Source organism: Monodon monoceros, unplaced genomic scaffold, assembly GCF_005190385.1.
Source record: "Monodon monoceros isolate NGI ecotype Baffin Bay Population unplaced genomic scaffold, NGI_Narwhal_1 Super_Scaffold_18, whole genome shotgun sequence".
Classification (NCBI taxonomy): Eukaryota; Metazoa; Chordata; class Mammalia; order Artiodactyla; family Monodontidae; genus Monodon; species Monodon monoceros.
In genome coordinates, this window is record NW_021703774.1 from 99,187,225 (window position 1) to 99,214,702 (window position 27,478).

The 27,478-nt window shown below is 33.0% G+C and overlaps 1 protein-coding gene across 4 annotated transcripts in view; it reads right to left on the reverse strand.

The window, feature by feature from the left end:
- Positions 1-27,478, reverse strand: part of FNBP1L (formin binding protein 1 like) — a 118,189-nt gene that overhangs the window by 9,393 nt on the left and 81,318 nt on the right. For 3 of the 4 annotated variants that reach the window (XM_029229534.1, XM_029229533.1, XM_029229532.1), the window contains 8 exons: positions 27,382-27,435; positions 25,953-26,100; positions 25,100-25,162; positions 17,614-17,718; positions 13,971-14,099; positions 12,026-12,172; positions 10,164-10,367; positions 1,224-1,333 (listed from right to left, as the gene is read on the reverse strand). In XM_029229534.1, the coding sequence (XP_029085367.1) occupies positions 1,224-1,333; positions 10,164-10,367; positions 12,026-12,172; positions 13,971-14,099; positions 17,614-17,718; positions 25,100-25,162; positions 25,953-26,018 (824 nt within the window). In that variant the 5' untranslated portion in view covers positions 26,019-26,100; positions 27,382-27,435. Of the gene's footprint in view, positions 1-1,223; positions 1,334-3,886; positions 3,902-8,548; positions 8,708-10,163; positions 10,368-12,025; positions 12,173-13,970; positions 14,100-17,613; positions 17,719-25,099; positions 25,163-25,952; positions 26,101-27,381; positions 27,436-27,478 lie in introns of all 4 variants that reach the window. The other variant, XM_029229535.1, reaches the window with a different exon arrangement.

Consider the following 27,478-nt stretch of genomic DNA (forward strand, 5'->3'; position numbering starts at 1 on the left):
AATGAGATTATATATATTTAATCAAGGACTGAAAGAATATTCCTCAATATTGTTAAACTCATCATGTCCCAAATCAAACTCATCATATTCTCATCCAGGCACATTATTGCACTGGTGTTCCTTATCTTAGTTCACAGCATCATCCTCCTCCCACTCATCTATACCATCTTTAACTTGCCCCTCTCCCTCTAAATTCAAGTCATTCATCCTCTTCACTTCTCTAATCATATCACTATTACCATATCACTATTATATCACTATATATGCCTCAATTAGCTCTCCTTGGCTCTAACATCTGACATTACTAACACTCCTTAATACTCTTTTCTTTCTTGATTTCCTGGAGGTTACATTTTCTTTTCCCTTCCCTTCACCGCTGTCCCATTATTTCCCTCACTGGTTCCTTCTCTTCTGTTTATCCTTTAAATGTGTTACATAAAATGACAGAAATTTCTTCTCATCTCATCCTACAGTTCTCCTTTTTAAGGGTGATCTCTTAATGCTTTGTTTTTTCCAGTTTTATTGAGACAAAATTGACTATTTTAATATCTTCAGATCTTCAGATCTGACTTCACCTATCTTCAGATCATTCTCAAGTATGAATCTCTTCAATCACTCATGTCAGAGTTTAAGCTCCAATTTTATCTTCAGTGTAATAGCAGATAGTAAGTTACCAATCCACTGTAATAACCCTTTATTCATCATATATAAATCTCTATATTCATTAAAACAAAACTGAACTACAAGAAACTTTTAATAAAATTGAAAAAAAATTAAAGCTACGAATGAATCTGAAGCTGTAAGTAATCAAACACTGTTTTCCAACATTCTTGCTGCAAACAAAATAATTATAGCCTCAGATTTCTATTGAGCTCAATTTATATCTTAAAGCAAAATAAAAATTTATCAAAATATAAGAGGAAGTTAGTGTTGGTGAAACTACCCTTGATAATCATCAATATTTTGAAAATTTATGGGAGGCATAAATATATACTATTAGCATCCAATAAGTAATCTGCAACCTAAGAAACTCTAACATTTCATTTTAAAAATATGACAGAGCACAATTTTCCTAAGTTTAGGACTGTACTTTTCCCTCAAAAGATATTTCAATTAGGATGTATAATTTTTAAGCCTTTTATACATCACATTTAAACATATCATTCAAAGTAGACTCTGAAAGGAATAATGATGGCAGATGACAGAACTTAATGGGAAAATACTTTTGGTCTGATTCTTTTTGTAGTTCTCTGTTAAGTTCATCGATGCGCTGCTGTAGTTTTTTACGTCTCTGTTCTGGTGGCAGATGACTGAAATCTTCTAGTGCTGGGCCCTGAAAAGAGAATCTAAATCATTATAAAAGATATTTTCGTGAAATTTTATTTCTAAAATATACTCACTATAAAGTAAGTATATCAATTTTAAGTTTAATTTCAAATTAGCCCCAAACACCTCCTTTTAAGAAAAAGAAATCTACATAGATATGTATGTGTATTAAAACAATAGTATTGAAGAAAGAGCTCAGATGCCAGTCACTTTTTAAATAATCATGAAATAGAATAGGTAAAAATATCAGCAGATACAGATAATTGGTAATTACCAGTATAACATTATATTCAGGTCTCGGCAGAGTTAAAATAAATACAGATGAACCTTCTTACAGCAATAACAATGAAATGGAAACACGTAACATTTCTCACTTATACAAAGTATTTTTTAAATAAAATACTGCACCACATTCCCAAATCAAATCTATTGCCGTGATACTCGGGATATTACAAATGTTCAGACTGAAAATATGAAAAGTTTATATAACTGAGTTAAACAACTTACCTCATAAAGGCAATATAACTAATGAAAAATATTTTAATATTACACAGTCTTTGAATGATTATATTTATTAAACCATTCATTAGAACCGAAACATACTTGATCATTAAAAAATAAAAGGTAGAACTATCCACCAAGTGAAATGTAAGTAGAAATTACATTCCAATAAGGAATTTATTTTCAATTATCCTTTGTACAACCAAATAGCATAACCTCAGTTGTTCTTGAAATAAAGATATAATCCAAAGAAAGATAAAATCCTTATTTAGGAAGGATGCTTAATGTCTAAAAATTTTTTAATGTTTTGATATTCAAGAAACTATATCATTTAAGAAACAGTTCTAGTATTTAGATGTAACTTCTGATTCAAATGATGTCTTTCTCCTCTTAAATGTTAATCATGTCATTGTTACCGTAGTTATCTTCTTAGAGAGTATATATACAACCAGACCAATGTTAGCAACTATTGATTCCATTTAACATGAGCCCATATTTATGTAAGATTTTACATACTCAAAAATTGTTGAAAATTATTATTCTTCATTTTTCTCTTTAAAATGGGGATTTTGAGAATATGCAATTCAATTTTTTAAGTGTTGCTGAAGTGAGCTCCCACAACAAATGCATCCTTGCTCCTTGAACCACTGACTCCTATAACACATCTAAATAGCTTTATTTCACCATCTATAAGAGTGCTTCCCTTGCTTTTAAAAAAGATAAAACTCACTTTTCAGGTAAGCCATGATCAAATGTAACATTTAATTCATAAGAAAATTTTTTGCAAATGGCCTGAACATTATGGACATTCAACAAGCCTGTCTACAAAAAAAAAGGAGGACATCTTTTCTAAGTGGCTTTTGTATTTTAATCTACCAGTCACCAGAAATAAAAATCTGTCAATCACCCAAATCAGACCTAAATAAACAAATGGCAAAATTTCCTACAAGGTGCCTTTAAATTTAGTGGTCAATTATCAACATAAGTTGTCAGGTTTAATCTAATTTGGGGTACAGGTATATAATAGTTTGAAAACTATTATATTGTACCAAAAGTAAAACTTTCTTATTTATATTTTTAAATTTAATGAAATGAAAAAACACATTTCAATATTGTTTTTTTGATAGTATTGTAATAAACTCACAATTACCTATAAGTAAATCCTCCAGATTTCCACTTATCATTAATCGAACTTGTTCTCAAATTTATTAACAGCAGATAGCTAGGTACTTGCATTTTTAATATCCCATTCTGACATTATAACATATTCCTTTATAGAATATGAGAACTAAACTCACTCTATTTCCTACGGCTGTAAAGGAGACTCTGAGACATTTAAAAACCTCTCCTACTACATGGGAATTCATAACAGGCCAAACTGCAATAGTCTGAAAAAGACTCATTTGTTTTCCAAAAAATGAGAAACTACATAAGCACCCAATAATTTTTACATTAGGTCTTCACAATGCAGTTCCATTAATTTGTTTGAAACATATGTATAAAGGAACATCACACACATGCACAAGCACACATGCGCACACACACACGATATTTATTTGTGCTTTTATTCCCATTCATTAGTAGACAAGAAGAAAGCACTGACTCTCTAATGAAACTAGCAAGAAATCTTTCTTTCTTACATTTTGAAAAATCTAATGATTCTTGTGATAAACTACAAATCAAACTTATATGATCTTTTTAAAGAGTGTTAAGAAAAATCATTTTTGTTTAATTTTTCTTTTGTAAAAACATAAACTTTTGTTCTACCATGTAACTTTTAAAATGATGTTTAACTATAATTTCATTCTCTGTAACATGACAAAGACTCCACCCAATAACATTTAAGAACTTAATGAGTTACAGTTAACCACATTATTATTAAATTTTATGACATCAGAGGTACTGGCATGTGTTGGACTATGGATTAAATTATAAAAAGAAAAGACATACAAGGTAACATGTGGGGATGTACATTACCACTTTGTATTGAATTAAACAAAACAATGTTTTGTGATTATTTAATGTTGGCACAGTATATAGATCAGCACATAAGGCTTACCATCTTCACCGACCACTGAATAGTTCAATGGAAAACAGAAAGAAATGGTATATTATTCACATGAAACCATAATACAGAAGATGCAATAACTTATTCTTTTTTTTACAATATTAAAATAAATCATGTACATTTCACAATCCAAACAATTATGCCAGAAAAACAATTTTAACCACACTTTTGGGAAAGTAAATTACTTGCAAAACAAAATACACACTGATGATAATGGGCAGATATTTTCCAAGTGCAACTGAAACGCAAAAGTAAATAGTAATCATTCTATCAGTAAACACATATTTTCTTCTTTAAAAAACAATTTTTACATAAGTGGATTTCACTTACATAGCTGTTCACTCTCAAAATACTAATATTTGAAAAGGTGAATATAAAAGATTTAATATTAGCCATTTAAAATAAATATTAGATGTAGTATTAAAGAATGGAATACTTTTCCCAATGCATTAAACAAAACACCATTATCTGAATTATTATAGTTCAAAATACTGTTTTGAATTTAAATATACTATGAGTCAGTAAGGGTAACATTTCTACTTTAGTTTTAAGGTGCTATTTTTAATGTACGGACACATTAAAAAACACACTATTATCAAAATAATAATGAGTCACCCAGATTCAAGTTTCCCATACATATTTGCTAATGGACACAAACATATGGGTTGAATTTTGCTTTGAAGATATAGCTTCCATTTCTCAGTTTTCATTCTGAAATCCATGTGCTCGAAAAGCAACACTAAAAATACATAACTTCAATTTTTAGAAAACTGGTTAAAATTTATTCTTTCTGAAAATGTGAAATGACATAGCACAGAGTCCTCTCATATTGTGAATATATATATATGCATACTTATATATCACCCACATTCTATGAGTTACCAGGATTCTGCAACTGGCACTGCATCTGTCTGCCATCCACACGTGTATACATGCACATGTGTGCACACAAACACACTCACACACACATTGTGACCCATAATACTCAGTAGAGCTTTGCAAAGTTCATCTTCATATCCATTTCATTTGTTTAGCGGCCTCTAAAATTTTTACTTGTCCCTATTTTCTAAGTCATGATGTTTTAGAGAATATGGAAGATGTCAGGTAGAATTTCACATAAAAAATATAGATTTTAATAAATAGCTGACAAAAATATCTACCCTTTATCTCTGATGAACTGGCCATATATATTAATGGTTACGATGATAAGAAAAGATGACATACGCTATCCATTATCTTTCCAAATTAAGCTTAACATTCTTTAGACTGTCAGTAGTTTCAGGGAACAAAAACCACAACTTATTTTGCTATGACAAAATTCCTGGTAAGAAGGTTTAAATTTTAAAAAGATATTTATGGTCTTCTATAAATATTATTAAAACAAAATCATACAGATGATAAGAAACAAAATAGGTAAAGCATTTGAATTTGTCTTTTATGATAATCTCCACCAGCTAAATTTCTAAGTGATACAAATTATTTTTTCAGTTTCTATATTAATAGTTTTACAGAAAACAATAATATAATTATAACTGAAATATCAAATGCTTCAGTTTTTAGCTAACCTAGTTTTACTATCAATTAGAAAATAAATTCACAGTTCATTAACCTTAGATTTGGGGATATTAAAAACTAAAGTTCTTTGTAAAATATTAGAAATATATTTTGTCCTTTTTTTTAAGTAATTCACGTTCAAGAGAGAAATACTATACTCTCATATGCAATTTTCATATCCCTGTAACTAGAAAATTTCACATACCCACTATATCTTAATAAATACATAAGGGACCTAAAGAGGAAATCAGTCAGGCAATTCAAATTATTATGTGTATTTAATTTAAAGATAGGAAAATCCTGAGAACTGTATTCTGGATAAATAAAAGCTTACAAAAATGACTCTAGAAGTCTATAATATCATGAATAATTTAAAAAGGAAACATGGACTTGATACTGCTAGATAAATATACTTCTAAAAAAAAAAAAAAAGGAGTACCCAGTAAGCACCAATGAAGTAGTTATAGAGTAAAAATTATTCATTTTTATATTAAGTAGTTAAGTTTGGGTGTGCACCAAATATCTATTTAAGGTTAGATCTTGATGTCACAGAAGGAAATTATAAACCCTCATCCCTCAGAGAAAGTCTACCAGTACCACCATCAAATTCAAAAACACTGGTCCAATATAACATTTCTCATATCCTTAAAGATACTGCAAACTGTATACAATAGGTTTTCTTAAGAATGAAAGAAAAAGAAATTATAAATTTTTAGAAAAGCCAAAAGCAGGTACTTAGGAAAAATGATGTAACAAATATAGCTCAAAACAAGAGTTTCTGCTTTGAATGGTACAACTCATCAGCTTTACGAAACCTTAAGACTTTTTAAGTTTAATGGACTTACATGGAAATCCATATAAAAACACATAAACTGGCTTCTTAAAGCTTATCTTCTTTTTCTATATTGAGAAAATTCTTAAGTGGAAGAAAACATAATTTCGAAATAGTATCTAGTAAACTACCAAATACCAATCAAAATAGAAAGAAACTTCTCAATGCCAAGGTAATAAACTTTACTTCCTGCTCTATTCTCCAATCTCTAGTTGGTTTGTCTGTCATATTTTCCATCTTGCATACTGCTTTTTTCTTTGGCATGATAACTAATAATAAAAGTGGGACCATTTTGGCCTTCTGGAACTAGCCCCCCACACCCCCGCCAAATGTACTAATATTTTAAATTAAAGCAATATGTGGAAATACGAGAAATAATGACCCCGCAGATACTTTTAAGTTCTACGGTTATAAAATTCTACCGATAGATTTATTCAATAACAATGAAGATGGCACATATTTAAGCTTCTCTCTCCAGGGCTCCCAGTTCTAACTGCCTAAACTTTTTTTCAAAGAATTATATTTACTTCATACCTCTATGACTATACTGTGTAGGGTACTGTAACTGGGCCTGGTAGACTCGATATGTAGGACACATACGTGATTACAAAAATATGGCTACTAGAAATTACTATTTGTAATTTCTCATGATTTATGAAAAAGCATAATATTTAATGAAGTCTAAGTCATCAAAGAGAAGAAAGATGGGAATTAATTCTACTCTATTATTCAGGCAATAGAAATCCCATGTATGATTTCTTAAAGTCTTTTAAAACAAGTGATAAGAGCTTTGAAAAGTGATAACAGGCACCTATGGTGCTTGTAGGTATAATACAGACTCATTCACAGGGACTTTTCAAAGTGTCATGAAATTAACCTATATCATTCACATACAGAATTAGAAAAGGTAGACGCAAAGAAGTTCATGTCATTATAGGAAAAAAGGAAGTTCCAAAAAGAACATAATACACTAGGATATTTCTGCTGCACTACTGATACCAATTGTTTGTCATACTGTTTCAATGGAAATGTAAATAATAATGTAATCTTGCCCTAAATTAATGTATCTTGTCCACATGTGGCCAGAATAGAAACCCAACTAAAGCAATTTGAAGATAGAAAGGGCTACAAACAGTGAGAAACACACAGGCTAGACAGAGAAGGAAAAAGAAGAAAGAAATGAAAGGGAGAGAAGGAACAGAGGGAGAGAGGAAGGGAGGAGAAGCAGGGAAAGGAAAGGAAGAGAGAGGGATTGCAAGGAAGAGTGAGTCCAAGAGTGAGTGTATTGCTGTTAATGATTAGAGATCTTATGACACTACTAGACTCTGAGTTCTCATTGGTGGGTTATCACACCTATGTTTTTTATATGTCCAAACAAATGCTCATACAAATCTCATAAATGTATCTAAATTATGAGCCATGAATATTACAAACACGGTCTTAAAATCAGATCATAAAAGAAATTAGACTAACATAATGAAGTAACACTAATTTATCAGTAGTATAACAGTTGTTGCTAAGAAACCATTTAATATTTGCTTTTTACTATTCTAAAACTTTTCATTTGCAGAGTATCTTTAGTTTTAAGTAAATGCCAAAGGCTAGCCTATTGGGAAAAAAAAGGAAATATTTGGTAAAAAATACTTCCTGTAACAATTACTCAATACAAATTCCATATAACCATTACTCAATACTATCTAGTATTTTTATAGGCTTTACAACTTACAAAGTACTTTCTAATATATTATCTTAATTGATCTACAATCTTGATATTTAACATGCCTATCTTTGATTTTTTATTTAACTATTGGAAATTGTGTTTTATGCTTCTGAAAGTAGGGCAATTAAAATTAAAATAGAACTTGATTTTTTTTGCCAACAAAATAATACTTTATAAATTCGCAGAGGTCATTAGTGACAAATTATTACATGAGTAACTCCAGTGACAAATTACTGAAAGTCTTAAAAATGTAAATACATTACAAGACAATGGCGGACATATGACTTCACATAAACAACAACAACAAAAAAAATAGCTAATATGATGGTACCCAGCACCCTCTTTATAATACCATTCTTTTATGGGTGAGCATTTCAAATGTTATAAAGAGGAGTTGTTTTTAACTTGAGGGCAGCTATACTTAATTCTGTCGTGTTTTAAACTACATATATATAGGAGAGAGCCTTATAATGAGGGTGGAGAGTATTAAAAGCCACAGTACACACACAATAGGCCATCATGCATTTTAACCCATTATTAAACTTACCCCTCTTTTGAGACTTCTGAAAGAAGGAATTCTGGGCTTCCCTGTTTTTATTTCATTCATACAATAATGCACGGGCTCAATGGAGAATGTGAGAAACTGGGACCCATTAGGAGTACTGGATGTGAATAAACTAGTAGGGGTTAAGGGTGGGGACTGTGGCTAATATGGAAATAAAGAAAGGAATCAATAAGCCAAATGTGCATAGCTTTTTTTCCTAAATGAAAATTCTATTTTTGGCAACATACTTTTTACAAAATATATCTCAAATAAAGTTTTCTATAAAAATATTATAAGAAAGTTAACATAGCTTTGCCAAAACTGTCATTTTAAAAAGTCAAATTTACTTTTAAAAATGTACCACTTCATCACCTTTTTATAAGCTGACAGACTGAAAATATAGAGTATATACAAATTATAAGGTTAGAGAGAGCAATATGACCTAGACAAAAAAATTCTCTTCTGATTTCTAGAATATTAGCACCACCTAGTTAGTTACACTTAACCTATAATACTTGTCAGAGATAAAGGTAGCAGCTACAGTTAAAGTTATCTAAATAGTCAATGTCTATTAAAATAAAATATTAAAATTGTAACTATCATAAATAGGCAAAATAATTTCATTACGTTGTGGCTTTCCTCTCAAAACTGTTTCTATTTCATCCCTGTTGCACCTCTTTTTTAAAAAAAATTTCAGTATTCCTTGTTTTGCTAAGCTCTCCTAGCTACTCTGATCTGACTTTAAAAAAAGTCTCACCTCTCAACTTCTCAATGGGACAATATTATGAAAAGCATGAATAAAGCTTGAGTTAATTATAATTGTGCTTTTAAAGATATTTACAGGTATATTATAATGAGTTAAATTTTATCTACATTCGTATGTCAAGATCAGAAAAATGAATTAAAATAATCATGTATACTTTAATACAGAACATCAAATTAAAAGTACATATCTATTCTCCTACTGATTATGACACTTTATAGTCATTAAATTGAAAAGGTTAAGCACACATCTATTCCATTTGCTCACCTGCTGAGCTAAATTTATCTATCTAAAATAAACAGCACATCAAAAGATGGGTTTCAACAGGAGGTTAAGAGAGATTCTCTTAGTAAACCAGAGATTTTTTTACACTTCAAATAACACACGCATTGAGCCCTTCCCATTAAATATTCACATGGATAATAAAAATAACCTTATTAGTATGATCTATAAGACCTAATATGACATTTTATTATTGCTGTGGTCAATCATTCATTCCAACTGAGAACTGCAATTTTTGTGATCTTAGAGTCAGATCATAATGATTCTGAAAAAATTTGAACTGAAACTACATACAAATGAAATTTCAAAAGCATATAATTTTAAGAGATGTTAACAGCTTATTTAATATTTTTACTCATTTTTATATGGCAGTCAAATGTTAAATCCAGAAATAATTTTTACTATTAAGGTACAAAATTCTATGTTTCTACCAGGTGAAAAGTTAATTGAATCATTCAAATCAAAATATTTATTCTCTATTAATAGTAAACCATTATCCATTCAATATCTACATCATTTTAAATGACAAACTAAAACAAAATTATTAGCATAGAGGAATTTTATGACTTTTACCTTTGGCTTCTTTCCAAAGAGCCACAACTTGCCCTTGGCCTTTCCTACTGTGGTTTTGGCATCCACCTTCCCACTTTCCTGTTTGGATGCACTGATAGTCCCATCAGAAATGGTTCTATAAATATGCTGACTGTAATCTTCAAATGGAAAGTCTCCTGGAGGTTCAAATCCGGACTTAAAGGAGTCTACTACCATCTGAGAGTCCTATACACAAGAAACATGTTTTTTTTTAACCATTTCATTTGCTTATGATACCATATTAGCTTTCAAAAACCTTAATCTGTGTTAGAAAACAACAAATAAAAATTTAAAGAAATAATTCTACAATACTTATTAAAGGTTTAAAGTGAATAATTTCTTACTGTGAATATGTAATAAACCATAAATATTTAAATTCCTATAGAAAAACAATTTACAAATTACTACTTTATTAATTTGTAATGTTCACGGATGTTTTCCCTCCGTGGTTATTCTCAAGTAGAAATTCTAAGTTTTAAAGGAAAAGGGTTTTCTGTTTTACAGGATGTCTCCAAAGAAGGTGACCTATGGAAAAGAGGAAAGGGCATCTAATTGTAAAAGAGGGTAAGAGACAAGTAGAAAGGCTTTCATTCACGCAACAGGGGAAAGGATAAATAAAATATATTAAAGACATACGAGGAAATGTTAACAGAACAATGAAAAAAGATCTCACAAACAATACTGAGTGCAAAAATTAACTCTGAAATAAAGTTTAGCACCATTTACCCAAAACTTTAAAACTCACTTAAGTGTTATATATTGATTTTGGACATACATACCTCTATATGAATGTTCTATTGACACCTTAAAATCATTATTTGCAAACAGAATACTGTATCTCTACAAACTCCTCCCCCACCCCTACCAGCTCTCCTCTTTTATTCCCTATTTCTGTTGGTAGTACATTTTGCCTATCATTTAGTCAAAAGTCACCCTTAGGTCATACCTTACTTTTTTTTTGTCACTAATGCCACCCCCACCAATCTGCTAAAGGGTAAGAAGAGGGAGAGAGGAGGAGGACCTAACTATATTTGTAACCTTGGATGCAGCTATACCAAAATATAAATGTATGTTTGAATTCCCAAAGAACCCCAAAATCTTCTTTCCTTTTTTAAATTTAAGTCAGAATTCTGTTACAGGAAAGACCTTCACTCGTATAAAACCAACTTGCCATGAAGTTTACTAAAATACGTAGTACATATTTGGCACTCCCCAAACACTGGTTCTCTTCTCTTCCTTTTCCCTCATATCCTCATTTTCTGTTAACCTTAGCTTCTCAGTCACTAAATCAACATTTACGGAAAAATGACCAGGTACAAGACCTTTTCTAGACCTTAATCAAGATATAATGTGATTAGATTTATTTCTTCAAGAGGAGCAGGGCTTCTTGAAGGCAGTACCTTCTACTCATAATGGCCTCCTTCTTTTCTCTTGAGCCATCATTCCATACACTCCTCAGGCTTCAAAATACAGCTCAAGTACCAACTCCTGTGGTTACAAGCAACTCTTACAACTCTAGATCTGACCATTTCCTTCTTTAAACTTTCACTAGACTAACAGTATCATACAGTTTGTAACATACAGTTCATAGGTTAGTTATACTCTTGGAGTAGAATTGAAAAATTAGTGGGGAAAGGAAAGAGAAGCATTAGAACTCTTTCCTTTTAAACAATTAGAATTTTAGTGTTTAGAATGATCCTTACAGCCCAAAGGAATCTGGCAATAAGTTACTTCTACAGAATGTAACTTAAAATCAGCTAACCATCAATTAATTCCCCCCTTTCCCAATTCATTTCACTAACTTAAACCAAATATATTATTCAAATTAATTATAAAACACTTACTCTTCTTTCGTCAACTGATTTTGCTGCAAGAATCATTCCTTCCAAACACTTTGAAATGATAGGAATAACTTTGCGTTCTGAGTCTGCAAATCCTCTGTAACACTCACTGAGTTTAATAGTCCTTCTTTCATCCATTTCTTGTAGTTGCTAATAATTAGGAATTTAAAAAAAAAAAAAGGAAAACTGAATTTTCTTTTCATTCTGAAGCAACCCCCTTCCAAAAAAAAAAACCCATAAAGATTCTACCCTAACAGTTACATTGTTGTAAATACCTTTTAACAAGTGCTACAGACCTAAAGTACTTAAAACTTGAGGTCTGTAAAGTAGCAAAAAAATATATATATATACAAGGCTTTTAGTATATCCTAAAACCAGGTGACAACAGTTTTCAAGCCTTCTAAAGGACCCCCTACAGGCTACCAGATCTCTGCCTCATACAACCTCCACCATTCATTCTTCAGTCAGAGCAGTTATTGTTGTTTATGCTTCTAGGAAAAGTTTCATTTTAACACAAAATTTTGACACATTTTTTTTTTCCTTTTTAAGCAACTGGCATAAAACATATACAAGTGTGAGCATTCTAAACCCTTAAGTTAGTTCAGAACATTTTGGTAAGATCTGACTGGACCAAGAATCCACAGTTGACCGCATACCAATGGGTACCCAAACCTACCACATTCTACAGCTCAAAGTGACTATTGAAAGGTTGGAGACACAAGAGGAAAAACAAGAAGACACAAGGTCAAAGTGATACATGTATGGAATCCCTACAATTCAAAAATTCATTGGCACATGGCACTAAGAATTATGCCAGGACACAATTATACCGAATAACTTAAAGGCATTTTTTGACACTTATTTGTCAACAATGACCTTTCTTTCTCATAGGAAGCAACTACACTGCTGAAGTCCCCTAGCTCCCAAAGCCTTCATACTACTTTTTTCCTCTTTACTTCCCAAAGCCTGGGAATTTATTTTGAGACCTGCATTTTCACAAAAGAACTGTGCCCAGCATCACAAAGCGGCAAGACTGCTCCATAGCAAAGTACAAACAAAAGGATCAAGCCCCAAAACACAGAAAAGCAGTGGATCTCCAAGTTAAGGTCTCCTCAGAATACGAAGGCATAGCTGGTAAGTTTAGAAAAGCACCACTGAGTGAGGACAGGCTGACTAGATGCTCTGGATTAAATGATTGAAACCTGATACCCTCTCTAGTCCACCACCTCTCACTATGCTTCCTTTGTACTTCTAACTTGCCTCCAAGAAAAAAAAAGGTGTATTTGGACTGACACTCTTTTCACAAAAGCTCTGCTCTCCCAGGTACTACTGTTTTCAACACTGTTTCACTAAATCCCTTTTCTCTAATTTCTCTTCTTTCTAGAATAGGCGGTAACATAATTTAACCTCCGGAGTCCTTACCTGAGGGCCGTTTGGCAATTAGTATCATCAAATGATGATGGATGGGATTTATAAGCCTGAATTACATTTATGATCTGGCAGCTAGGAAGATAAGCAGGCAAAAACCAGGCTAGCAAATGCATTTCTTAAGTTTTATTTCTGCCATCTGGACTAATGCCAATGATTCTGTTATAGTGTCAAAAAGCTACATCCAAATTCTAAGTGAGCAGACTACAATACACAATTCCAATGAATTCTCCCATCTCATAAGACTTAATAATGTAGTATTAAAATTTATCTAGAAAATGTCATTGTTTGAGTGAACTGTTTAATATACTACTAATAAATCTCTAGAAAAATCTGTGATTTCAGTCAGAAAAAATCTACTTTTCACATCTATAATCATAAATTTCTTATCACCAATCTTGATGACTAACTAGTGAATCTAGAAACATTCTGATTGATGCCTGAAATTTTAAAGTTTTACATTTAAAGACTAGCTCTTTCGTATCTAAAATTAGGTTAATTTCACATCTCTAAATTTTACCTTGTAAATCTGAGGAATCACTACGTAGAAATGTTTGTGCTGTTCTCCATTGAAGTTTTGTAATTGTGCAGCATATTCATTCTTATTTTCATCAGCCATATGTGTACGTAGATTCAACTGCTGTTTAGCCTAGAAGCAAATTGGTCCAAATCATCACCAACGACAAGACGAGCAACAAAATCACAGCTAATTCACTTTTCTAGAAGTTATACTAAAACGAGACTTTTTCTAACTACTGATATCATTTAAAAGTAAAGGAGAGGCTTACAGATCTTATGGCCAGTCTCCCTGCTGCAATATTCCCTTTTTCTTACTGCAATAATAAATCCTCCCCCTTACAATAATCCATGAAAATAAAGTTTCTCCTTAACAAATTCAGATTTTTTTAATTAAATAAATGACAACACTATGGTTTGAAATAGTAAGCTTTTAATCAGAAGAGAAAAATAGCATCAGGAATAATTTAGACAGTTACAAAGTTAGCAGTAAAACATTTCTTTAAACATAATCCAGTTATATCCAACTCAGAACCACAGTGAAACCAAATAATAGTAAAAATGGGATTTGGGGATAATGTAATGCTTAACAATAATTTCTACTGCTATACAAAAATCCACAGGTACTTTATCTAAGGAATGCTTATTTAGAATATAGTTCTGTTCATCTCAAGGAAGGTCTTATAGAAATGCTTTTTGAATGAGAATATTAGTACCATCTACTGATTCATTGGTGAGAACATCAGAATACAAACAGCACAAATCTAGATTTATTGGAGGGGAATCTAAACAATTTTCTCAATTGTTATAAAGTAATAGAAAAAAACAAAATAAGAATTGAAAAATTTTCAGTGTTCCAAGCTATAAATCATGTTAGATGAGAGTGCTTTGAAAATTATATCAATAAAAGCACATTGTGAATACATTTCATTATTCTAATTCTAGTTTTTACAATTGTAATCCCTAACCTTCTAACAGTAGGTCTACAAATTAGTTCTTCTGAACTCAGAAACAAACCGACCTACAGAAATACATGGCAGTCAAGATCTCAGATAAGTCCACAAAAATCCATTTAATCCACAGTGTACTTGAAAATTAAAATAAATAAGTACTATGAAAACTAAACACCATGGCCCAAAATATTTCTACAGAAAAATACACTTCAAGTTCTAACCTGGGATCGTAAGTACACATTCATTCACTCCTTTCCCTTTTCTCCCTCCTCTCACAAACTATGATGGAATAAAAGGTTTCCAGAATATTCCCTACCCACAATGGTTCTTTCAGGGGAAGCTCCTCATGTTCCAAGTCACTGGCTGTGATTCCCAAGGCCTGGGAGAAAGGCTCCAGCAGGTTATGTAAGAGAATAAGGCTAGAAGCTAAAACAATTGACACCTTCCCTGGCATATTCTGGGTTTCACATCTACTGCCTTTCCTTTCTTTCTTTTTCTTTTTATATTTCATCAAATTTTTTAAAATTTTAATTGTGGCAAAATACACAATACACATAACATAAAATTTACCATCTTAATCATTTTTAAGTGTACAGTTTGATAGTGTTACATATATTCACGGTTTTGTGCAACTGACTTCCTTTTCTTTAGGAAGATACTCGGCCTGCTCCCTCTTCACCTGTTTTTTTATGCTTTATTTTTAAACTTTCATAAGTAGTTACTTGAAACTATGTTCCCTTCCCTTCCTGGTCACTTAAAACAGAATTCCTCTACTCTCTGATATCTAAAGTAAAACCTCAAAGTTTTCCTAATTCTCTAATAATTAAAGGGGTTGCAAACAAATAAGAATAAAAAAGGAAGATATAAACATAAAAATTCTGAACTAGTTAGGTGAAACTAACTAGTAGACATGTTATATCTAGATTTCAAGACGTCTGACCTGTCTCTAAAGATATCTTTATAGACAAAATGAGTAAGTTAAAAATGAGAGTCCAGTTAAAGAGTTCGCCTAACTTGCCTAGTACATAAACTATGTATTCAATTGATGTTTGATAATAAGTCAAAGGAGTTCTTAAGGAGTCAATGTCAACCACCAAGGAAGTTTCCCATATATAAAATAGGGCTGTTTGCAAGTGTTGTGGTCCACATTTTTATCAAGTAATGATAACACATTATGTGTATGACATGATACCTGGAAGGAAATTAATATAGTGGATGATCAAAATCAGGATCCAAAAATCTTAACAGCAGGATCAAATCTAATAATTGATACAGATGTAGCATATACGTTTAAAAGACCAACAGTACAAGTTCTGTCTGAGACACATATTCTTATACCACACCATATGTGAAAAGACATGGGGATTTCAGTTAACCATAAACTCAATGAGAGTCAAGCCAAACAATGTGGTTGCCCAAAAAGCTGATATACATTTAGGGTATAATTAACATAAATTTAGTGTTCAAAACAAAGGAGGTAATCAAACTCAGAACTGATCAGACTGAACTATACCCAATTTGAGGTAACAAAGAATATTGGTTAAATTGGTATCCAAGGAAAGTAGTAACTTGAAGATGTCTGAAAAGTAACTTGAAGATATTTCATATGTGCAATAGGTGAAGAAACACAATAGTTCATCTAGGGGTAGATAATCTGCTACAAATATCTAAAAACCTATTTTGAGAAAAATATAGATTTGTTATTTTTCTGGTACCTCAAAGAAACTAAAGCTGAACAGGGAGACAAATGGGGTCAATATAAGGAAATGGTAATTTTTTTAAAAAAAATGAACAGACTATTTTAAGACTCTATATTCCCAATAACAGGGAACTTACTATCATAAGAGATATGTTATTAAAAATAGGGTAGACAAGATAAACGCCATCATAAGTTATACTAGAAGAACTTTAAGGTAACTGTAACCTGAAATGTATATGATTTTGGGGTTTTTAAAAACTGGTAAAGAAAATAAATTATTCCTTTCTTCTTGCTTTTCCTTGTTCTGATGCTATAGGAAATTACAAAATTCTAAGGAGAAAATATACTAATGTTGGGCCTTTGTATATACAAAAACATGGAGTAAGGTTCATCTATTTTTCAAAATCCCAACATTTCAGCACTATCACTGGGTCAAATGTCCTAAGATAAAGAGCATACAGCAGGGGAGAAGGAGAAGCTAAGCAGCAAAAGTTACAGGGCTGATCCTACCAACAGTAATGTTACAGAACATCTGGCCCAGAATCAGTCAGTGAATGACAAGAGAGAATTCAGTTTTCCAAAATGAATGACTGAATTAATCAAATAATAAACAAATAGTTGATATCACACTTCTGACAGTTTTATCATGTTTTCCCTTCTGTATAGTTGGGAAGCACACTATCCAGCCTCTATTTGCATACCCCATCAACATACCTTAGACTTTCTATCTTATTTTTAAATAGGATAGAAGCTCATTCCTAATAGCAACTATGTCTTTCCTATACACTCAGAATGCAGTTGACATTAATATATTAATTTTATTCTAATTACTTTCTCAGGCCACTATGTGTAAAGTATGCAAATATTTGTGTATCTTAGATTTAGATGTAGTGTATCTCTTGAGGAAATTCTAATACCAACACAAATATTGTAACTACTCTCCATATGCAAGTAATAATATTTTGATATTAAAGTCAGTTTGGATTATTTCTTACCTTTTCAACATCTGCCTTGGTTGCATTAGTATCATTATCCAATCTTTCATAACTCTGTTGTGCCTTCTCTGCCTCTCTACATTCTCTTTCAAATTTCTTTTTACTCTGTTAAAAAAAAATTAAAATGCTGAAAAATAAAGTTAGATTTATCTCATTTAGAAGTTAACAAATAATACTAAAATTTATATGGAACCATAAGAGACCCAGAATTGCCAAAGTAATCCTGAGGAAAAAGAACAAAGCTGGAGGCATAACCCTTCTAGATTCCAGACAATACTATAAAGCTACAGTTATCAAAACAGCATGGTATTGGCACAAAAAAAGACATGGATCAATGGAACAGAAAAGAGAGCCCAGAAATAAAACCACACACCTACGACACACCTCTATGACAAAGGAGGCAAGAATATACAATGGAGAAAAGACAGCCTCTTTAGCAAGTGGTGTTTGGAAAACTGGACAGCTACATGTAAATCAATGAAATTAGAACACTCCCTCAACACCTTATATAAGAATAAATTTGAGGGCTTCCCTGGTGGCACAGTGGTTGAGAGTCCGCCTGCCAATGCAGGGGACACGGGTTCGTGCCCCGGTCCGGGAAGATCCCACATGCCGCGGAGCGGCTGGGCCCGTGAGCCATGGCCGCTGTGCCTGCGTGTCTGGAGCCTGTGCTCCGCAACGGGAGAGGCCACAACAGTGAGAGGCCCACGTACCGCGAAAAAAAATGAATAAATTCGAAATGTATTAAAGACCTAAACATAATACAGGACACCATTAAACTCCTAGAAGAGAACATAAGCAAAACATTCTCGGACATAAATCGCAACAATACTTTCTTAGATCAGTCTCCTGAGGCAAAAGAAGTAAAAGCAAAACTAAACAAATGGGACCTAATCAAACTTAGAAGCTTTTGCAAAGGAAAGCATCAACAAAATAAAAAGACCTATGGAATGGGAGAAAATGTTTGCAAGTGATGTGACTGATAAGGGGTTAATATTCAAAATATATAAACAACTCATACACCTCAATATCAAAGAAACCACCCAATCAAAAAATGGGCAGAAGACCTAGACATTTCTTCAAAGAAGACATACAGATGTCCAACAGCCACATGAAAAGGTGCTCAACATAGCTAATTATTAGAGAAATGCAAACAAAACCACAATGAAGTATCACCTCACACTGGTCAGAATGACTATCATCAAAAAAGTCTACAAATAATAAACACTGGAGAGAGTGTGGAGAAAAGGGAACTGTCCTACAAGGTGGGAATGCGAATTGGTGTAGCCACTGTGGAAAACAGTATGCAGGTTTCTCAAGAAACTAAGACTAGAACTAACATATGATCCAGCAGTCCCACTCCTGGGCATATATCCAGAAAAGAAGAAAACTCTAATTTGAAAAGATACATACATCCCAATGTTCACAGCAGCACCATTTACAATAGCTATGCCATGGAAACGACCCAAATGCCTATCAACAGACAACTGGTTTAAGAAGATGTGCTATAGGGGCTTCCCTGGTGGCGCAGTGGTTGGGAGTCCGCCTGCTGATGCAGGGGACGTGGGTTCGTGCCCCGGTACGGGAGGATCCCACATGCTGCGGAGTGGCTGGGCCCGTGAGCCATGGCTGCTGAGCCTGCGCGTCCAGAGCCTGTGCTCCGCAACGGGAGAGGCCACAGCAGTGAGGGGCCCGCGTAACGCAAAAAAAAAAGATGTGCTATATATATACAATGGGATATTACTCAGCCATAAAGAAAAGAATGAAATATTATCATATGTAGCAACATGGATGGACCTGGAATATCATACTAAGCAGACTAAGTCAGACAAATATTATATGATATCACTTATAAGTGGAATCTAAAAAATAATACAAGTGAATGTATATACAAAATAGAAACAGACTCACAGACATAGAAAACAAACTTATGGTTACCAAAGGGGAAAGGGAATAGGGGGATAAATTAGGAGTATGGGGTTAACAGATATAAATTATTATACATAAAACAGATAAGCAACAGGATTTACTATATAGCACAAGGAACTATATTCAATATCTTATAATAACCTATACTGGAAAATAATCTGAAAGAATTTATATATATATAACTGAATAATTTTGCTGTACATCTGAAACCAACACAATATTGTAAACCAACTATACCTCAATAAAAAAGAAAGTAACTTTAAGGTATTGCCACTGTGTATTGTGTAAAATTACACACTACAAGTAAAATTTTTCTAAATTAGCAAAGAATTTTACTATTACAAACCATGTGCCTTAAATATCAGACGTCATAAGACTGTGAAGAAAAAAAATCATAGGCATGACTGAGTTAATATTTATTATGTATCTCAATCTCTTTATAATAAGAAAAATAATCATATATATTTTGTAATTTTTTATTTTAAGCTCATCTTAAGCATGACTTTTTTGGTTTGTTTGGTGTTTTTTGTTTGGTTTTTATATGCTTGGTTGATTGGTTTTGGTGTTTGCTTGTTTTCTTTTTTTTCTTTCTTTTTTTTTTTTTGATGGAGTCCCAGTGTAGCTTAGAATGTGGAAACATCCCTCCAAAGTGGTTTTGTGTTGTTTCTTCCAAGTGTCCCAGGAATACCATCTGCCCAGAATGACCTCTAAAATTTTTTTAATTCAAATTAGTATGACTTTGCAAAACCTATTCACAACTGAGCATATATTTACTTTCCTATTTTTTTATCCTTAAGTTAATGTCTTTTTCTAAAAAATTTGCTTTAGTTTTCAATGTACTTTTCTCTAATTCAACCCTAGTGTCCCCAATTCTTTACATCTCTCCTCAGTTAATTCAAACATATTCTGAATTCTATCAATTTTATCTTCTTAATGAAATCAAGAACCCAGAGGTTTGTAACCTGTTAAAATTTGAACTGGTTACCAAACTAGGCCTACTGAATAACTGTTACCTTTGGGATTTCCCTTCACCATTTCCTGGGGATTCCTTTCAATTCTCCCTTAATTCGAATCTCCTAGTTCCTAGCTCCACACCTGCCCCTTTCTTGGTTCATTTCTCTATTTTGCTAGAACACATTCAGCAGTAGCTTCCTAAAAGAAGCTTCCTAAAAGAGATAATTGTTTAAGTCTCCAAGACTGAAAATGCCTTTCCATCTATTTTAATTGATAAAATTTGGCCAGGTATGAAACTCTAAGTAGGAAATCTTCTTTCTTCAGAAATGTAAAAGTACCACTCCACTGTCTTCTGGCTTCCTGATCCTATTCTGATCCCTGATCCTTTGCATAAAATATGTTTATTTTGTTTTGTTTTTTCTCTCTGGAGGTTGGTAGGATCTTCTCTCTCTCCTAATTGTTCTGAAATTTCATGAAGATATGTCTTGCTGTGAATCCACTGTGCTGAGCACCTGGAAAATCCTTTCCATCTGGAAACTCATGTCTTTCTGTTCTGGGGAAATTTTCTTGAATTAATTTTGCCTATCCATTTTCTATGTCTTCTCTTTTTTAAGATGCTTATTATCTTGAAAATGAACCTATAGGATGAGTCCCTCTAATTCTCTTATATTTTCTCTCATATTTTCAATCTCTGTCATTTTGCTCTACTTTGAGAGATTTCTTCAATTTCATTCTTTCTAGTGAGCTTTTCATTTCTGCTACCATAAAGTTCTTTTTTGTTCTTTACATGTTCCTTTCTTTATAGTATCTTGTTCCTATTTCATGGATGTAATAAATTCTCTATTCCCTATGAAAATGTTAATAATGGTTCTGGGTTTTGCTTGTTTTTGCTTTTTAATTTCTATTTCCTTTCACAGTCACTGTTTCTTCAAAGTTGCTTTTTTTCCTGCATACTAGTTTTTCTGCATACTCTGGTGTTTACATTAGATTTTTTTTTAAATGTCTGGGGATACCTGCCTATCTGCTCTTATTTTAAAAGCTAATTGGATTATGGCCTTTTCCTCTACAGTGATAAGGCCAGGCAGTTTCCTTGGAGAAACCATGGTGCCTGTATCTTTAAGTCTTTCCTCTCAAACTAATTAAAATCCACAGAAGAGACTCTTCCAATTTCTTGTCTGGAAAATATATGCCTTGCTACCTGTATTCTGAGAATTACTCAGAAGAAAGCACAGGATGTCAACATTTTCTATTTACCTAACCAGTTACAATGTCAATTTCTTGTCTTGAGGATTACAAAACTATTCAGATAGTGCAAACCTCATAACTACAAGGTCAAAAGGTTTAAATTTCTCACAGGATACCTCCTACTCCTTGACCTTCAGATAGAGACAAGGTTCTTCGCTACCTCCCTTGGCCAGTAGGCAGAGTTCCTGCCACCTTTCACTAAAGGTTTAGTCCTTCAAAGAGTCAAACTTTATACAGGGATTTCAGTTCCAACTCTCCAAACATACAGAGCTAAAACCTAAACTTTGTCAGTGTGTGAGTACTAAAGCCCAAGCCCTTAGCAAGGTCCTGTAAACCATACCCCAAAACCTCTAGAACCACTTTTCAAATGCCACTGTATCAGCTCACACAACTATTGCTCTGGCTTTTAGTTTACCCTTAAGTTTCCAGGGTAAAAATTTTAAATGTACTTACTATTTTTATTAGTATGAGATACATAAAATTTATTCAAAGCATAAATATATCTGAATATACATAATATACAGAATGTCACTTTCCTGTGAAGATTAAAATTAAATTTCCACAGTTAATTCTCTGAAACTCAGTTCAGAGCTGTGTTTTCAAATTGACCAGCTATAGCTACTAATTTTGGTGTAATTTGAGGCAACTCATATACAACAATACTTTTTTTTTTTTTGCGGTACACGGGCCTCTCACTGCTGTGGCCTCTCCCGTTGCGGAGCACAGACTCCGGACGCGCAGGCTCAGCGGCCATGGCTCACAGGCCCAGCCGCTCCGCGGCATGTGGGATCTTCCCGGACCGGGGCATGAACCTGTGTCCCCCGCATCGGCAGGCGGACTCTCAACCACTGCGCCACCAGGGAAGCCCACAACGATACTTTTATATTAAGTGTCCTATTGTTTGTGAAAAAAAATCTACCTACTAATTTCCTTGCAACAGCAAAAGAATCATGAGTACAGTAATATTAAAAATACTCCTTCCCTGAAAGATATTATATCATTATACAATACAGGGACATACTCCAGAAAAGATTCTCCTTTCTTCATCCTTTGTGTCACAGACTAATCAACAGCCACATCTACTCCCCTATTCTTTCTCAGAAGAGCCCACCTCCCTGTACGGAGGCTGAAAAGAGCTGATAACTTGCTTTACCAGCCTTTCCACAGCTGGGGCATGGTCAAGTAATCTAATCCTGTCAAAGGCACCCATGAAGAATTCTGCTGGGGTTTTCTGGGAAAGCTTTCCTTCCCTGATAAGAGGAAACAGAAGAGAAATGCTTCCTCTCTCCTGCTTCTGCATGCAGCTGAATGAGGATGTGGTGCTTGGCTGTTTAAATCAACTGTTGACCATAAAGGGACAAGCCTGAGGGAAAAGGCCATGGTCAAGACAGCAACGTGGACAGATAGAAAAAGCAGCCTTGGTGACATCACTGAGCTACTGACCAACTCTAGAACTGACCTGTTTCCAAGCTTTGTTCTTATAAACTCATATGATCTGTTACTTGGAACCACCTGATAGGCCTGCCATTTCTGATGCTTCAATCTTCTCAATCTCTGACCATTCCTTCAAAATCTTCTTCACAGGCTACTGTCTTCTGCCCTCAACTTAAATGTCAGTGGGGCCTATTTTGTTTATCCTGGGTTAATAACTGTCTTTAAATTTTTTTTTTCTCAATGTTCAATACTCTGTCACTAATTCAAGCTTTCTCTCCTAGTTCTTTAAATATCCTCTCAATTATTGCAAACATGTTAGGAATTTTACAATTTCGTTTTCTTGATTAGACATGAAGACATGGGACTATAAAAGGCATCCTGCACATATTTCTACATATTACACAGAAATTATATTTGTGTCTCTTTCTTACTAGACTGCAGGCTCCACAAAAACAAGACCATATCATATTTGCTTTTGTACCAGACTCAATACATGTTACAGATGCCTTCGATAAACATGAGTTGAGCTGAACTCACCTTTATTTCACAATATTGTTAACGCCTTAAAGAAATCTCTCCTACATTTTTTGACACTTGTTTTTTATGACCCTTATGACTTTTGCTTAATAACTAACAATTGTTCTAAAGGTAAGTCAGCACATATCAACAGGAATGATTTGTGTCAACTCCAGTTTTTAAAGGGACCAATAACTCATGAGTGTAGGAGTCTGTTATTTTGTGCAAATGAAAGACACACATACATACACATTCATTGGGTGGCAGATACTAAGGATGCTAGTTAAGGCAATTTAAAATTTAATAAATGTAAACACTCCCTAGAAGTCTTTCTGAAACCAATTAGAAAGAAAATCAAAACAAAAATGAAAAGAGACTATTAATATACCTAAGAATTCTCAATCAGTACTGGTGATTAGAATCTTACATCAGTGACAGTTTATATAGTAGAAATTTAATCTAAGCTTTTAATCCGTGCCTTTAAAAAAGAAAGAAAAAAAGCTGAAAGCTGTACACGTATATGCATACGTTTTTTTTTTTAAATCTCAGACTTGTCCTTTTTCCAACAACCACAAGCTAAATTGATTAACATGAAAAACTCCCTTCAGCATAATTTTCAAGGAATACAGTGTCCATCATAAAAATATGCAGGGAAAGAGTAAACTGCTTGCTAACATGAGGGTTCAAGAAAGAATATTAACCTTATACGACAGCACATCATTTGGCATAACGTTTTAAGTAAAGAAGATAAAATGTTCCATGTAAACATCTTGGTTTTCAAATGACTGTATGCCAGAATATTTAAGAAAAGCCACATTAATAAGTACCTTTGGAAAGTTTTTAAAGTAAATAATTATTATGCTTTTATAATTTTGCCCTATAAAGTACTTTATTTCCTACAGTAAGATAGTCTATGACCAGCAGCCCAGTACTAGAAACACTCAATTATAGAATCACTGAACTGGAAGAAACATTTCATATAATCTAGTTCACTGTCTTCATTTTTTATTTGCTAAAACTGAAGTCAAGAAAAAATCAGGTGCTAAGGAAAAGGCAGAACTAGAATCTAGTTTCTCTTAGTCTCAGTCACATGGTCTTCTAGGATATATCAATATTTCCTTATTACTTCTATCCTCTATCAATATTTTATAGTAACAATGGCAAAGTCAAAAGAATCTTCCTAAATGTTTACAATTATCTGAAGATTATAGAATTGGTACAAGTACAGAACCATGTAGAAAAAAAGGAAAACAGACAAAATGGTCTCATATTCTCTACTTACACCAATGTCAAATTATAAATAATACTACATTGAGAAATATTAAACTCAAATAGATATGAAGCATAAGAGCATTTAGAGCTAAATGCTACAAAATTTTATGTTAAACATGAAAACACTATAACTCACATTATCCATCTGTTTCCAGCACATGTCAAGGTATTGCTGAGCTTTTCGTCCCTCTTGAAGATGCTGAAGATCATAACAACCAAAAACACAAACAAAACAAATTTTTAAATTACAATACCAATTAAAGCCTAAAGTCCCCAAAAGGCTTTTCACTTAATTTTTTTTCAAGGTACTAATTATGTAAACTTTATCAAGACTTAGGAATAGATTATTAGTAAAGCAAAAATTCTCTAAAATGCATTTTATAGACTATTATTTAAATATGTTAAACATAATCTTTAAGACAGATATAATCTCTTGGAAAATACATGATTATCTAAATAGGGGTTGACAAAGTTTTCTATAAAGGGTCAAATAAACATTTTAGGCTTTGCAAACCACATGGTCTCTGTCTCTGTTACAAATATTCAACTCTGCTAATATAATGCAAAAGCAGCCACAGATAATATATAAGTGAATGAGCGTGCGCCTGTTCCAATAAAACTTTATGGTCACTAAAATTTGAATTTCATATAATTTTCACATGTCATAAAATATTCTTTTTTTCATTTTCTTTTCAACTATCTAAAAATGTAAAAACCATTCTTAGCTCATGGTAACTAGGAAACAAAAACAGGCAGTAAACTAGATTTGTCCCACTGGCTGGAATTTACCAAACCTCAGTCTTAAATCCAAAAGGATCACAAATTAGCAAGAATGTCTTGAGATAATTTTAGCTAGAAGAAATTTAGAGAAATAGAAAACCAGTTTATGCTGTATGACTATACATTATTTTAAAAAGCAAAGTAATTACTTCATTTCTGTGAAAATATTTCATATACTATTACAACTGTATAAAAATGACAAGAATTACCATTTTTCTTTCAGTTTTCAGGTCATGAGCATATCTCATTAATTCACCATAAACTCTGTGCGCCATTTCTTCTGCTACTACTTCTCGCTGTCCTGCATAGTCATTTAACTCGTTAAGGATGTTAAAAAAGGCTATACACGAAGTAAACCTGACAAAAACATATTAAAAATGGTGAAATTTATTTTTACTTTCATTATAAATGTTTTTGTGAGGTATAGATTGAGCCTGATACTTAACAAATTTTAACATAGTCAACCTAAATCTCAGCTACTAGCTCTAAATTAACTTTGTATGAAAAGAATCCTGCTTAAGCTCAAGTTGTACATGTTTATATATCTTCGGGCAGTCTTAATTTATAAATAAAAGGATATTTGGGGTCAAAAAATAATAAGAATACTACCTGCAGGCTCTTTTAGCATACTGGAATCTCTTAAGTTGCCAATTAACTGCCCTGAGCTTGGGAATGAACGTGGTTGGATTCCTAGGCTTGGCAGCTGAACCTATTACAGAGATGATATGCTTGCTCTAGAGGACAGAACCTGCCAATTATACCACTCAAATGCATCTCGATGGGTGATCTACAGAACAATTTTGCTATCAGCTCTGGACACAGCTGCCTGTATGCCTGCCCACATCCTGAATGCAATTGAAGTGCCGCTATGGTTGGCACCACAGAGGGGTAAGAAGGGGCAAAAATAAGGGTAAAAAGAATGTGTGTGGAGGGAAGGAGAGAAACAAAGAGAATCACTGTATTAAAATGTATAGATCTACTTGAATACACTGCCGGAACACTCTTACATAAGCTGAAGGTGGACAGCTCAGCTAGGACTCCATTAACACTAAACCTGAGAATCCTCTAACAACTGACAATTACACACAAAGTTGTTTTAAGTGTAGTCTCCTTTTGTTTCTGCATTTTACAACCATCCATGTATCCCCCTGTTTAAGAATGCCAAAAAGCTCATAGGCAAAGGTTTACTCATAGGCAAACCTTTTATTCAGAGTTCCAAAATTACCCTGAAAACCTTATTCCTTTTCACTACCCCTTTAAACCAACCAGCCAAATTGTTTTACTACCTGTAAAAGTAAAAGCAAGAATCTAACAAGCTGACAGCTACAAAATAAAGTATGGAAAAAATACCCTTTTCTTCTGGAGACTACATCATTCAAGTGGAGTCCCAGTCCACCTATTACTTAGAAATCACACTTCAACTATTCTAAAAAGCTATTATCAAGCCCACTGAAGTATGCAACCTCATAAGAAAAAACAGTAGTTTCCTCTTTCATAAACATTATGATTTTTTATTAAAATAAACTTTTAAAAATCTTTATAAAAAGCTAATGGCATAATATTTATTTTACTAAATAACAAAAATATAGGTCTTCTTTTAAATTTTAATATGCAACCGTAAATAGGTATATAATTTACCTTGGCTCTTCATCTTTGGTGGAACGCTTGGGACAGTACTTCTTAACCAGATTTCTATAGGAAGAAGATTTTTAAAAATTTACTAAAATACTGTTGT